Source organism: Bos mutus, chromosome 18, assembly GCF_027580195.1.
Source record: "Bos mutus isolate GX-2022 chromosome 18, NWIPB_WYAK_1.1, whole genome shotgun sequence".
NCBI lineage: Eukaryota > Metazoa > Chordata > Mammalia > Artiodactyla > Bovidae > Bos > Bos mutus.
In genome coordinates this window covers 5,488,969-5,502,202 of record NC_091634.1, presented here as the reverse complement: position 1 = coordinate 5,502,202, position 13,234 = coordinate 5,488,969, and the positions used below count along the sequence as shown (strand labels likewise).

At 58.5% G+C, this 13,234-nt stretch overlaps 2 protein-coding genes across 5 annotated transcripts; both read right to left on the bottom strand.

Moving 5' to 3' along the window:
* Nucleotides 1–16: 16 nt before the first annotated feature.
* On the bottom strand, nt 17–3,269 carry LENG1 (leukocyte receptor cluster member 1). Its single transcript, XM_005910340.3, has 4 exons — nt 3,097–3,269; nt 1,649–1,831; nt 779–1,041; nt 17–253 (listed from the first exon to the last, which is right to left on the bottom strand). The coding sequence occupies exons 1-4, from the start codon at nt 3,226–3,228 to the stop codon at nt 40–42; spliced, it is 792 nt and encodes a 263-aa protein (XP_005910402.2). The 5' UTR covers nt 3,229–3,269; the 3' UTR covers nt 17–39.
* A 366-nt stretch (nt 3,270–3,635) lies between these two features.
* On the bottom strand, nt 3,636–13,188 carry TMC4 (transmembrane channel like 4). 4 transcript variants are annotated; one of them, XM_005910342.3, is made up of 15 exons: nt 12,982–13,186; nt 11,601–11,814; nt 9,694–9,839; nt 9,272–9,504; nt 9,062–9,183; nt 7,344–7,491; nt 6,683–6,850; nt 6,296–6,459; nt 5,919–6,045; nt 5,558–5,655; nt 5,112–5,295; nt 4,598–4,728; nt 4,339–4,494; nt 4,022–4,100; nt 3,636–3,917 (listed from the first exon to the last, which is right to left on the bottom strand). In XM_005910342.3, the coding sequence occupies exons 1-15, from the start codon at nt 13,058–13,060 to the stop codon at nt 3,849–3,851; spliced, it is 2,118 nt and encodes a 705-aa protein (XP_005910404.3). In that variant the 5' UTR covers nt 13,061–13,186; the 3' UTR covers nt 3,636–3,848. The 4 variants fall into 4 exon arrangements, with proteins under 4 accessions (XP_005910404.3, XP_070243321.1, XP_070243323.1 ...); XM_070387220.1 differs by lacking the exon at nt 4,022–4,100 and having other exon boundaries at nt 12,982–13,188; XM_070387222.1 differs by lacking the exons at nt 4,339–4,494; nt 4,598–4,728 and having other exon boundaries at nt 12,982–13,188.
* Nucleotides 13,189–13,234: the final 46 nt, after the last annotated feature.

Genomic DNA, 13,234 nt, shown 5'->3' with positions numbered 1-13,234 from the left:
CGGCTGGCAGCCGCGGCCTCTCCTGTCCCCCCTTGAGAGTCAGGGAGCCACGGGTGGGTCCTGCCGGCGGGGACGCCGGGCCAGCTGGGGGTTGAACTGCGAGTTGTACCGCCTCCGCCGCTCGTCCACCTCTTCCGGCTGCTCCTCCGGGGCCGCCGTGCCGCCCACCTGGGCCAGCAGGGCCTCTGCCCGCGCCCTCTCCGCTGCTTCCCGCCGCAGACGGTCCGCTCGCAGCTGTTCCAGGGACGGAGGCCTGCAGGGAGAGGACACTCAGTGTGGGAAGCTGGAGGCCCAGCCCCTCGGAGGGCAGGGGTCTGATGCTGGGACCCGGCAGCTGGCCTCACCGCCTCAACGGGCAGTGCCCCTCCGCTAGTCCTCGGCTGGGCGGCCTTGTGCACTGCCTGGCTCATCCCCTCCTCTGTGGGAAGAAGACTGGCCAGGGTGCCAGCCTGCACTCGGCGGTCTGGCATCCTAGGAACACAAGCACACCTGTTTACTTGAACCTCTGCTCCTCAAACCCTGGTCTCAGAAACAGAACCTCAGAGCTGTCCAGGATCTAACATATACAGCATAAATGAGAGCAAGCAGCTGAGCAGATGGCCCACCAGCCACTGGAGCAGCGGCCTTGTAATAAATATCACCTAGTCCCTGCAGACCCCAGAAAAAGGCTGGAAACGTTCAACGGTGTTTAAAAAACGGGCCTGACCTTGCAGACCCCAGAGCCCCCGCCTCAACCAGAGCTCCTGTGGTGCCCGCTTGGCCGAGGGAGGCTCCTTACCCTTTGGGTCGTTGTTTCTCAGGCGCCGCCTTTTCCTTTGTGCTGTGACCACCACTGTCTCCGTTGTGCTTTCTCTTCTTCCCCAAGTGCTTCTGCATCTCCCGCAGTGGGTCCAGGCGGCTCTTGATCCTCTCGTCAGGTCCAGGACCAGAAGCGGGGCCGCCCTGCCTCGGGGGCAGCTGGTACCAAGGGGGCTGAGTCTGGGCTTCCGCTGCACTCTGGCCCAGGTATGTCAGGATGCCCAGGGCTTTCTCTTGCCTCTCCTGAGGGAGACAAGATGTGAAAGTGAGAACAGGAAGTGTGTTCCCTCTTAGGGAGCCAGGGTTCCCACGCAGGCAGAACCAGACATTCAGCCAGCAGAGCCTGTCAGGAGGCGACTCCCCCAGCTGCTGGAACTCCACAGACCAGTCCCCAGGGCGCCCCTGCTGTGGGGCACAAGGGCAGCTTCAGCAACAAACAGCATAGGAAGGAGGGGACTGCTTACGTTAGGGTTCCAAGGCAGCATCTGAGGAGATAACAAACCGTAAAGAAGCCAGCCAGGTAAAGCAGTGACTGAGGGGGAGGGCGGGGAGGCAGGCTGATGGGAAACCCCTGAGGGCAGGTGAGGGACAGCTGATTTACATTTTAAGAAGCTTAACACTCCCCAACATCTTCAGGGTTTGCACATCAGGTTAGAGACCTGAGGGGGTCTACCTAGCACCCGGCAGTAACCAACACCTCTTACATGCTATGTTCTAACACTATTCAGAGTTCTCTAGCTTGTTTAATCCCCACTATCTCCCTAAATACTCCGGTAGTCACACCTGAGGGCAAGGCACACCCCCACCCCCAGCTCCACCCGTGAAGAGGAAGAGGGTAAGACCAGCTTACCTTCTCCTGTCGCTTCTCTTCCTCGTATTCTTTATTGCCTTTTGTCACCGCTTTCCCTTCTTCCAGCAGCTCCCGAAACAGATCCACAGGGCCAGAACTGCCTGGGGCTCCCGCTTCTGCTGCTTCCAGTGCAGGAAGCGAGTTCTGATGCCTGGCTTTCTTCCGCAGGAATTCTGTGCGGGCCTGGAGGGGAAAAAAGTTACAGGCAGAACATTCAGAACCTAGCTCTAACCCAAGGGACTTGAGTCTGGTGCCGACCACCGCAGTGCTAAGGGCTCGAAGGAAGGGAGCAGGGGTGCTGGGAACCCAGAAGAGACACCTGACCCTTCCTGGGGAGAGGGGGGAGCAATGAGGCAAGGCGTGGTTTGTAAGCCACCTTCCAAACAGTAAACCAGGGGGTTTCACTTTGACACAATGAAAACAGCTCTAAAGGCATCCAAAACATCTGTTAGGGCAGATGATCTGATCTAGGAATGGAGCTAAGTCACTATGCCCGTTCGATTTCCAATTTCTATTGATAACCGTGAACTTAAAAAATACTACTTTGGCTGCAGCAGATCTGAGTTTTATAGCACGTGCAATCTATTTCTCTGACCAAGGACTGAATCTGGGCCCCCTGCATTGGAAGCCACTGGACCAGTAGGGAAATCCGATAAATGTGAACTTTAAAAACCCTGACTACTTCCCAGCCAGTGCTGACGATCGGATTAGTCAAAGGACTGGAAGCTAGGTGTAAACCAAACAGGTGAGGAGTTGCATAGAGAGCCCTAAACGTTAGTGCGCAGCGGTGCAGGCAAAAGGCACGCCCGGCGCAGCGGGACTGGCTTGTGCCACTGTCGCTTCGCTGTGTCCCCTCCTCTGAAGCCATCTCGCTTCTCAGCCGAAGGGAGATAACCACCCCGCTAAGAACGAACAAGGCTCGAGAGACTGCAAATCAAGCGCTTTGCACCGGATGAACAACAGCGAAAAGCGAAACTGAAGTCGCTCAGTCGTTTCCGACTCCTCGCGACCCCACGGTATGTAGCCCACCAGGCTCCGTCATCCAGGGGATTCTCCAGGCAAGAATACTGGAGCGGATCGCCACTTCCTCCTTCAGGGGATCTTCCCGACCCAAGAGGTCGAACCCGGGTCTCCCGCACTGCAGGCAGACTCTACTGACTGAGCCACCAGGGGACAGCAGGAGCTCACTGCACAGGGTGTTTGTACAGCTAAACCAACAAGCGGCCCAAGCTTCCGTGAACTGCCCAGGGCTCCGATTATTCACGAGCCCCTACTCCGGCCCTCCAGGAGGACCAAGGAGAGGTCGAGGGGAGTGTCGGCACGGCCCGCAGGCCCCTCCCGGGAGCCGGGCCCCAGGTCCGCCAGGGTGCCCCGCTCCCGGCGCCGCCCCGCTCCCGGCGCCTGCGCGCTGAGCCGTGGCGCCGCGTCTGCCCGGGCCGGCGGCTCACCTCCTGCTGAGCGAGCAGCACCCTCCGCTCACGCTCTTTCTCCTCCTCACGGGCTCGGGCCTCGTCACGCCGCACGCGGGCGACATTGTCCTTGTTCCGGACGTGCCAGCTCTTCTTGGGTAAAATATTCATGGCGCCTCAGCCGTCCGCAGACCGACAGGCCCACCTCCTGGCACTTCCAATTGGCGAGAGGCAGGCTCCGCCCCGTTGCTCCTTCCTCGGCCACGGATTGGCTCTGCGCTGCCTGACACGCCCCCCCGAGGGCTGTAGCGAGAGGTGACTGGCCGCAGGGCCCACGTCTCCCGTCTCAGAGAATCGCGCGTGGCGTCGCCTAGCGACCGCCGCTCCCCAAGACTCTGACTCAATCATGTGTCCCCGCCCTGAGGCTCCTGAACGCAGCCGCTGATTGGCTGGCGCAGTTTCTCTCGCGGAAGAGTCCGCCAAGCTCTCAGACCCACACATTTGATTGGTTTATGTCCCGCTGAAGGCTTGCCCCCCGCTTCCGTACCCGAGATTAAAAAGCACTCAGCGGCCTCCGCTGTGTTTATTGATACAGTACTATATTTATTGATACAGTACTAGAAAGGTTTACTGGAGTGTCAGGGGGCTCAGCAGGGAATCCCAGGGCTGGAAAAGAGCGGAGTCTTTTCCAGTTCGCTCATTTCCCAAATGATGTTGACGAAGCTCAAAAAGGATCTGGGAGCAGGTCTAGGGCTGGAAGTGGGACGTCACCCCAAGCCAGGCTGGAGAGGTCAAAGAGTTCTGTCGGCCGAGCTCAGCGCCACAGCACGCTGTGCCAGGAAGACTTTATTCTGCGCCTCCTGAGGGAAGGGTAAAGAGAGGGGGAGGTGAGACAACTCTTCTCTCCCCTGTGTTCCTTTTCATACTCTCCAGGACCCCTTCCCAGGGGCCAGGCCTGGCTCACCGTCTGTATTTGGCGTTTGAGTTCAGAGATGAGGCGTCCATATGAGTTAGCCAGGGCCACGGTATACGCCATCAAGATGCTAGAGGAGATAAAATGGAAGCCACTCCCCAAACGTTCTCAGAATATCTTCCACGTAGGGCTTTTTAGAAACCAGGAGTCTGGACCTCCTCCTTCAGACTCAAGGAGTCAAAGCATCCCAGCCCCTTCTTTTCCTCAGAGCCAAGAGTTTGGGCCCCAACCCCCTTCTCTCTCAGAAGCAGGCCCCGGGACCCCAGGTCAGACATTCAGACTCAGACCCAGGAGTCTAGCGCCCTCACCTGGAGATCAGCAGAAGGGGCACAGCAAAAGCCTGGGTACCCAGGAAGAAGAGAACATTCTGGGCCGTCTGAGGCAGTTCGCGGATAGACGCGGGGATCACCACCCAGATGGACGACTGACCCCGGAATGGACCACACAGCTTGGAAGGTGGGATCCTGAAGTCAGAGACAGGCAGAGCTCAAGGATGGCTCAAAGTCAGAACCCTGGACAGAGGAGGGTGGAGGGTGGGAGAGAGAGGCCAGTACCTCTCACACTTACAGGAAGATGCTATAAAGCACAGGAACGGCGGAGATGGCCAGACCCAAGAGAAGGACCAAGGGGAAAAAGAAATTCACAGTGGAGGCTCGAAAGGTGCGGGAGGCCGGGGAGCAGGTGGAGAAGAGGGTGATCTGGCAGGAGGGGATAAAGGAATATGAGACACAGGAATCTGAGCCCCAGACTCTCCTCCACCATCCAGGAGCCCTAATCCCTGGCCCCCTCTCCTCAATCAGGAGCCAGGAACCCCAGTTCTTTTCCACCATCAGACACAAGAGTCTGGGTCCCCTCCTTCCATCAGACCTAACAATTGGGATGCCCTGGACCCTTCCTCCCACATCCAGGGGTCTGTCCTCCAGACCCATCCTCTATCGGGATCTCGTAGTCCGGGACCCCGGCATCCTCCCCCACCAGGATTCGGAAGTCACATCCTTAAGTACTCTCTTCTCCCAGAATCCAGAAACCCAAGCCCCAGTACCTCCCCGCCTCAGACCCAAGGCTGCTCCCCACCACTCACCTTCTTCAAGTAGAAAAGCAACAGGAACTTCACCGTGTTGAGCAAAGGCAGTAAAGGGCAGAAAAAACTCCCCACCCAGACCACTGTCTGTGCGTAGATGAGCCCCAGCACTTCGTCAGGCACCTGGAACTCCTGGGTCCTCGCAAAACGGCCCAGCACCCCGGGACAGAGGCCGCAGAGCAGCCTGAGGGGCAGGATGACACCGGCAGAATCAGAGGCGGGCCGGCCACGGGTTTCCCCGCCTTCACCGTCCCGCCCACCAATCGGAAGGGAGCCTATCTGGAGGCGGGGCGAAACTTCCCAGGCCCTGTGGGAGTGTGCGTCTAGGCGGCCGGACTTGAGTGGAGTTAATAATCTTGACTATCAGACCCGTGGAGGGTGGGCGGTCTGCATGGTCTGCGGGCCTAGGGCAGGGGCGGGACCACAGCAAGGGGAGGGATTCTCACTTCCGAGGAAACTGGTAGAGCAGGATGACTGCCAGGCCGGTTAGCAGATCAAATAGTAGGAGTTTGTACATCTCCTGTCCCATGCGGGTCTCCCAGCACTGAGGGACGAAGAACAGGTCAGAAGGACCTCAGGACCCTGTAGACCCAAACAGCTGAGTCTCCAAATTGCAAGAGTATGAGACTCTATCAATACTTTATCTGGGGGGGGCGGGGGTCTTTCTTCTTTTTAAAAATCCATACCCCTGTCCTCATGGGGAAGGTATTCTAGCACCACAAGCTCCTCTTTCCTCCCAAACCAAGAATCTGGGACCCACCGGGCTGTTCCTTTCCTTCAAGGACCCAGGAGTCCCCGCATCCTCACCGGAAGTTCTTTGTAATTATAGTCACAGGTTTTGCACCTCTCATCCTCCGCATCACCCCCGCAAGTGATCTCATTCCAGAGAGAGAAGAGCAGGACTAGCAGGGAGACCAGGCGGAGAGACACTGTCCTGGCAAGTGGAAAAGAGAAAAAGGGCATCAACACTGATGGAGCGCCCACCACGTGCCCGGATTCTCCTGTGTGGAGCGTGCTCACAGTTCTCCCCACTTCACAGATGAAGAAAACTGGGGCTCAGTGACAGGAGGAGTCGGGATCTGAATCCAGATCCCACCGGATCCCATATCTTGACGATGTCAGTCTCTTATTTGGTAGAACCAATGTCCCTCGGCCAGACCCAGCCCACGCCAGGAGTCCAGAACCTGAGTAGGATAAAAACGATCTGGCGACTCCTGGTGTAGCCCTCCAGGGGTGCAATGAGCTTGAACACAGGCGGCAGCACGAAGTTGACCACGGAGATGAAGATGGACGGAAGGTAATCCACCACGAGCTTCAGTACTGGCGTCCGCTGGATAAGAGGCTTGTCCTAGGAGGGAGGGTGGGCCAAGAGAAGAGGCTCCGCGGTCCTGCAGGGGCCATGCCTACCATTACCCTCCCCAAGCCTCTTCTTCCTTCAGCACCACCACCACCACACACACACACAGACCCCAATCCTTCCTCTCTGAGATTCCAAGAATCACAGGCTTCAGTCTCTTCCACCCTTGGGAAGGTAGGTTCCAGGGCCTTTCCTCCCCCAGGGCCCTCTGCACCTGCAGGTCCACAGTGGCCCCGGTAGCCCAGTAGATGCCGTAGAAGGCTGCCCCCAGGAGCGCCAGCACCACCAGGTTGAGCAGCAGGCGCACCGACCACAGCCTGGCTTGTTGGCCCAGGGTCCGCACCGCAGCCCTGCGCCGCACTCTCGCTTCCTCCAGCTCCACCTAAGGCCGGAAGAGACGTCCACTTGTGTTCCATTGCCCCAGGTCCAGCCTGCGGTCCACGCTCAACGGAAACTGATGCTGCATCGGCTCCCTAAGAACATCTATAGTCCTGGTCCCAGCCCATCCAAGACCCTCCAGGTTGACAATTCAAAACTGACTCCGCCCTTCCAACGCCCCGCCCAACACATCAAGCTCCTCCTAGGGCCCGCCCAGCACTCCTGCCTGGCCTTTGGAGTTTCGATTCTACTCTGCCAAGCCTTTTCTGGCCACGCCCTGCTCTTAACTGTGAACTGAGCTAGCTTTTTCCTGTACCCTTGACGGCAGGCATACCTGTAGTGGCCTTCAGCCCTTTTCCCTCAAGGCCCGCCTCCTAAGAAGAAAGCTCCGCCCAGCATCTCTCTGGAGGCCCCATCCCTGGCCCAGGCCCCGCCCATTCTGTCAACCCCGCCCCCTCGGGTGCCCCCTGCTCCAAGGGCCCGGCCACTAAGCGCACCTGCAACTCATATAGGATCAGGCGCTGGCGGAGTCTCACGTGGACCTCCCCGCTGAGTCCAAAGTCCCAGGCGGAGAACACGCGGTGGCTGTAGCGGGTCAGGGCCTCTGACTCAGCCAACAACGTCTGCTTCAGCCCAGACACCGAGCTAAGAGAGGGGAGAACCGGGAGATGGAGCGTAGGCAAGACATCCGTGAGCAGGGGGACACCCCTCCCGTCTTATGGGGCAAATAGGGATAATGAACTCTGAGACACAGGGCATTTGGAGAGCTGCTACCTGATGGAGACACATCCAGTCATTGATGCCAAAGACTAAAGAAGAGATTCAGAAACAGACCTGGAGGACACACCCCCGAAGGGAGAGACAGAAACCTAAGAGATAAGACCGGCTCTCCCAACAGAAGGAAACAGAGGCCCTGGAGAGAGAGATTCAAAGGGGAGACTGAGACCCCAAAGTGGCAGAGAGTCCAAGAAAGGGGGACAAAGACTCAATAAGAGAAAAGGAGATGGGGAAAGTTGGGTTCCAAGGAGAGGCCCAGAGGAAGGAGGGAGCAGGTAGAGACTGGAGAGAGGGGGACAAAGACCTAGGGAGGGGACAGAAAACCCGAGAAAAGGACTAAAACAGAAAACGGTACAAAAAGGCTCTACATCCACCTTCACCACCCCCGGTGCCAGCCCCCATCACCCCCCAAGTGCACCCACCTGCCCTCCTTGCTTCCACCTGTGCCCTCTCGCCCGGCCCCCACATATGCAAATGCATACTCAATATTCCCTCATAATCTACTGATCCAAAACTGCACCCTGGATATTCCCCGCCCAAAGCCTGCTCTTTCTACAGCCCTCCCCATCTCAAATGGCAAACACCTATAGTCATTCTTTTCTTGTTTGTTTTGAAGCCATTTGTTATTATTTTGTTTAATTTCTGGCTGTACCCTGCGGCATTCAGGACCTTAGTTCCCTGACCAGGGGTTGAACCTGCGCCCCCTGCAGTGGAAGGCAGAGTCTTAACCACTGGATGGCCAGGGAAGTCCCAACACTGGAGTCATTCTTAACTTCTATCATTCACCACATCCCTCTTCTAATTATTAGGGAATCTTGCGGGCTTTAGCCTCATCATATATAGAGTCTCCTTTTATATAAAGAACAAAATGGGCCAAAAGCAAGCTATAGTGTTAATACAAACGACGGTGATTGGGGGCTGGGCAACCTCAACCATGATCACCCTCTAATATGCCATACAATCCACTCATTATGGTCTATTGCTTATTACTTGTCTCTCCTGTTAAAATGTCAGCTCCACCGGGACCAACCAGACTCTGTTGGGTTTGTTTTTTTTTTTTTTTGGCTCTGTTTTGCCAAATGCCTAGAAAAATGCTTGACACATAGTATCTGCTCAGTTAATATCTATCCCTGAGTGAATGAATCACCCCTGTTTATTTCCTATTCAGCCACTCTCCCCTCCAGAAAAGATGCAATTAATTTCCTTGTTTGTTTAATATCTTTCCCTCCCCACTAGACTAAGTCACAGGAGGGAGACATCTCCCATCTATCCTCGGCCTGGAGCCAGTCATGAAGCATTTTAAAAATCCGATTGCAATTCAAGCAGAGAGAAAGGGACCCCGCAGCAGAGCGAGACTCAGGCCTATGGAGGAGGGCGCTCCTCCCACCGCTCCTCCCCGCCACGGTCCAGGGGATCTGGGTGCAGGAGTGTCACTGACCGGTGAAGGATGAGCAGCAGGTAGAGGAGGCCAATGGCAAACGCAGCGCACAAGTAGGTGATGGCCAGGTGTGGGCGGGGCGGGTAGAACCCGTAGAAGAGAGGAGACCATTCTAGAAAACCCTGCGGAAGGAAAGGCAGGACAAGGGGGTTCAGGAAGTGGGGCCACCAGAGTCAGGGGTCCCTGAGGATACCGGGACCCAGCACACACCTCTCCAGAGAGCAGGTTGAAGAGCTCGGTGGCGAAGGTGACCAGGCCGTGGGAGCCGGGGTTGTAGGAGCCGCAGGGCGAGGAGGCGTTCGGGGCAGGGGGGCCCGGGGGAGTCCCCTCCAACCAGGTGGGCAGCAGAATCATGCAGGCCGTCAGCACCGAGGCCAGCACGTTGAGAAGCAGCAGGAAACGCAGCAGGGAGAAGTAGGACTCGGTGCCAGCGCCAAACTGTCCTGCAGGGGGCAGCAGAGAGGCCGCGGGCTCCGCTCCCAGTCCGGTCCCGGCCCGCCTCCCTCCGACCCGGGGGTCCAGACCCCACACCTCCTCCCCAGACCCGGGGGTCCAGACCCCAGCCCCTCCTCCCTCAGGACAGGGAGTCCAGTTCTGCCCCAAGTCGCCAGCCCAAACCCCATCCCCCGTACCCCCGATCCTCTTCAGCGTCCACGCCCAGGGCTGCAGGGAGCGCAGGCCTTCCCGCACTTTCTCCTTGGACCTCCGAATCAGCCGAGTCCATTGGGCCCCTGCGGACCCCGCGCCCTGGGCCACTCGGTCCCTGGCAAGCCTCTGTCTGGGGGGGAAACAGAGTCAGAGACAGAAAAGTAGCGGCCTGGCCGTCCCGCATGGAGACCACCAACAGGTGGAGGCAACCCAGCCACTGGGTGAGGAAGCAGGCTTCTGGGTGTCCCTAACAGGGGGTGCTCTGTAGCAGTAAAAAGGAGCACACCTAACACTAAGCATAAGACAGGAAACACAGACTACAGGGGTCGATTCACAGAAAGACCCAGAGCAAGCACGGTGTTCAGGGGTGCACACACAGATGGCGAAGCTGTGAAGAAAAGCGAGGAGGCGATCCTCTGCAGAAGTCTGGGAAGGAGATGGGTGGTGCCCCATCTGGTGGTGGTACCCCAGGTGGAAGTTATCTGGATCCTTGCTTTGGGAAAACTGTAAGCCATTGCATGATGTCTCATGCACTTTTCTGTAGGCAAGTATCATCATAACGTTAAAAAAAAAAAAAGGTCGGTGTGATATTGTGACTTATAATAAGAAACATATTTCATAGTGTATGATATCCCATGTGGAATCTAAAAAAATTGACCTGAGAGTTCCCTGGCAGTCCAGTGGTTAGGACTCTGTGCTCTGACTGCTGAGGGCGGAGGTTCAATCCCTGGTTGGGGAACTAAAAATCCCACAAGCTGCACGGAACAGTCAAAAAATGAAACGAAATGAAGTGAAATAAAAAAACTGAACTTAGAAGAGAGTAGGATGGTGGTAACCAGGGGGTAGAGTAGGTAAATGCTGATGTTGGTCAGAGTACAAGCTTCCAGTTAAAAGATTAATGAATTCTGGGAATTTAATGTAGAGCTCCATGATCATAGCTCATAATGCTGCACTGTATACTTTTGCCAACAGAGTAAGTGTTCTCACCACAAAAAAACAAACAGTAATTATGTGACATGGTGGAGGTGTTAGCTAGCATGACTGTGGTAATCATTTTGCAACATAAAGTGTATGTGTAACACTGTACACCTTACACTTATAAGATGCTATCTGTCAATTGTATCGAAATAAAGCAGGGGGCGGGGAGGACTTCCCTGGAGGTCCAGTGGTTAAGATAAGATAAAATAAAAAGAATTATATTATTTGGTCTTCTTCCTGTTAGCACAGAGTTCCTAAAGGCTAGAATTTCCTAAGTGGTGAGAGTGATAAAGGTGTCTTTTTTATGTGAATGAGGTTCTATCTCCAGGTAGATAGTGTTACAGTTGAGTTGTGTTGTTGGACACCCAGGTGGAGTCAGAGCATTGTCTGGCATGAGGGAACCTCCCCACACCTCTGGACTGGTGTCCAGATTATATAAGGAGCAAGGGTCAGTGTCAAGGGTCACCTGAGGAGCACCCAGGGCCATTCTCGGAAGGGCCTCTGGCTTACTTTTACTGCTGTGCCATATGCATAGTAACTGTTGAACAAGAGACCCAGCTTTCACTGCATCCTGCAAATTATGTAGCAGGACAGGGGAAAGAAAGATGTAACAGAGTGGTAGGAGGCAGACACTGACATAAAGCTCAGAGAGAGAGAAAAACAGTGAACAACAGATTTCAGACAGAGGCAGTCAGGCTTGGAGGGAGAAAAGACAGAAGACACAGAAGCTGGGGGAGAGAGAGCACAGGAATCCTGCAGACAGGACTCCTTGGAGCCTGAGAAGCATCAACACTGACGGGAGGCAAGGAAACCCAGAGGGGCAGCTGGGAGAGGGGCAGGGACAGACGGGCGGCCAGAGAAGGGGGCGGAGCGGCTAGCCGGGGGAGGAGGCCAGGCCTGGCGGGGGCCTCACCTGTGTGCCCGCCTGGCCAGCATGGGCCACGGCAGTTCCCTGGAGGCGCCGGGCTCCGGCTGCTCCTGAAGTGCGGCGTCTGCGGAGGTCTGCATGCTCCTCCATGCCTCCTCGTCCTCAGCCTCCTCAGACCCCCAAGGCAGCACCCCAGGGCCTCGGTACCGAAGGGTGGCAGCGCTGGGCAGCTCATTCAGCACAGAGGACAGTGACGGGCCTGGGCAGGAACAGGACGCGGGGTGGGTCCGGGGTCCAGGCCGGGAAGTGCAGACACTCGCTCCTCCTCCGTCAGACGCAGGGGTCCAGGCCCTCAGCCCCTCCTCCTCCCTCAGACCCGGGGGTCCAGACCCCCTGCCTTCCCCCTCAGACCCGGGAGTCCGGGCCCCCAGCCCCTCCTCCCCCCCTCAGACCCGGGGGTCCAGACCCCCCGCCTTCCCCCTCAGACCCGGGGGCCCAGGCCCCACGCCCCTCCTCCTCAGACCTGGGGGTCCAGGCTCCCCACCTCCCCCCTCAGACCCGGGGGTCCAGGCCTCACGCCTCCCACCTCAGACCCGGGGGTCCAGGCCCCCCACCTCCCCCCTCAGACCCGGGGGTCCAGGCCCCCCGCCTTCCCCCTCAGACCCAGGGGTCCAGGCCTCACGCCTCCCACCTCAGACCCGGGGGTCCAGGCCCCATGCCTCCCACCTCAGACCCGGGGGTCCAGGCCCCCCGCCTTCCCCCTCAGACCCGGGGGTCCAGGCCCCACGCCTCCCCCCTCAGACCCGGGGGTCCAGGCCCCACACCCCTCCTCCTCAGACCTGGGGATCCAGGCGCCATGCCTCCCACCTCAGACATGGGATCCAGGCCCCCAGCCCCTCCTCCCACCTCAAACCCGGGGGTCCAGGCCCCACGCCTCCCCCCTCAGACCCCGGGGACCAGGCCCCCAGCCCCGCCTCCCCCCTCAGACCCGGGGGTCCAGGCCCCCAGGCCCGCCTCCCTCCTCAGACCCGGGGGTCCAGGCCCCCAGCCCTCCTCTCCCCTCAGACCCGGGGGTCCAGGCCCCCGGCCCCTCCTCCTCAGACCTGGGAGTTTGGACCCCCAGCCCCAGACACCGCTCCTCCCCGCCCTGCGCCCTCCAAGCACCCAAGCGTGGCCGCTCCCACCTCAGGCTGAGGAGTGGGCTCCGGACTTCCTTCCCCTCTAATTCGGTTCGTGACTCTGGCCCCTGCCAGCCCTCAGACAAGCGCGGACACTCCCGCCTCCCAGGCTCTGGGTCTGCGCACTCCTTCCGGGAGCTCTAAGTCCCGGCCCCTGGGTCCCCTCTGCCCGGGGCCCCCGTTCTCCGCCTCCCCCAGGCCGTCTCCCCGCCAGGCGGACCGGACCCGGCCTTCTCCAGGCCCCCGACCTGTTCTGGCCGCCCGGGGTGCCGGCCGCCCCTCCACGGAGCCCCAGGCCTCCGGGTCCCACGGCGGGCGCTCCTCCATGGCCCGGCCGCCGATCCGTTTCCGTCTCCAGGGCCCCCCGAGCGGGGACCGCCCCGGGCGAGGGCGGGGCCGAGGCGGGCACGCACCTGGCCGCCAGGTGGCTCGGAGGCAGTGCCCGCTCCTTCCCGTCAACTTCAGGGCCGCTGCTCCGGGAGCCTCCTAGGAGGCGAGGTC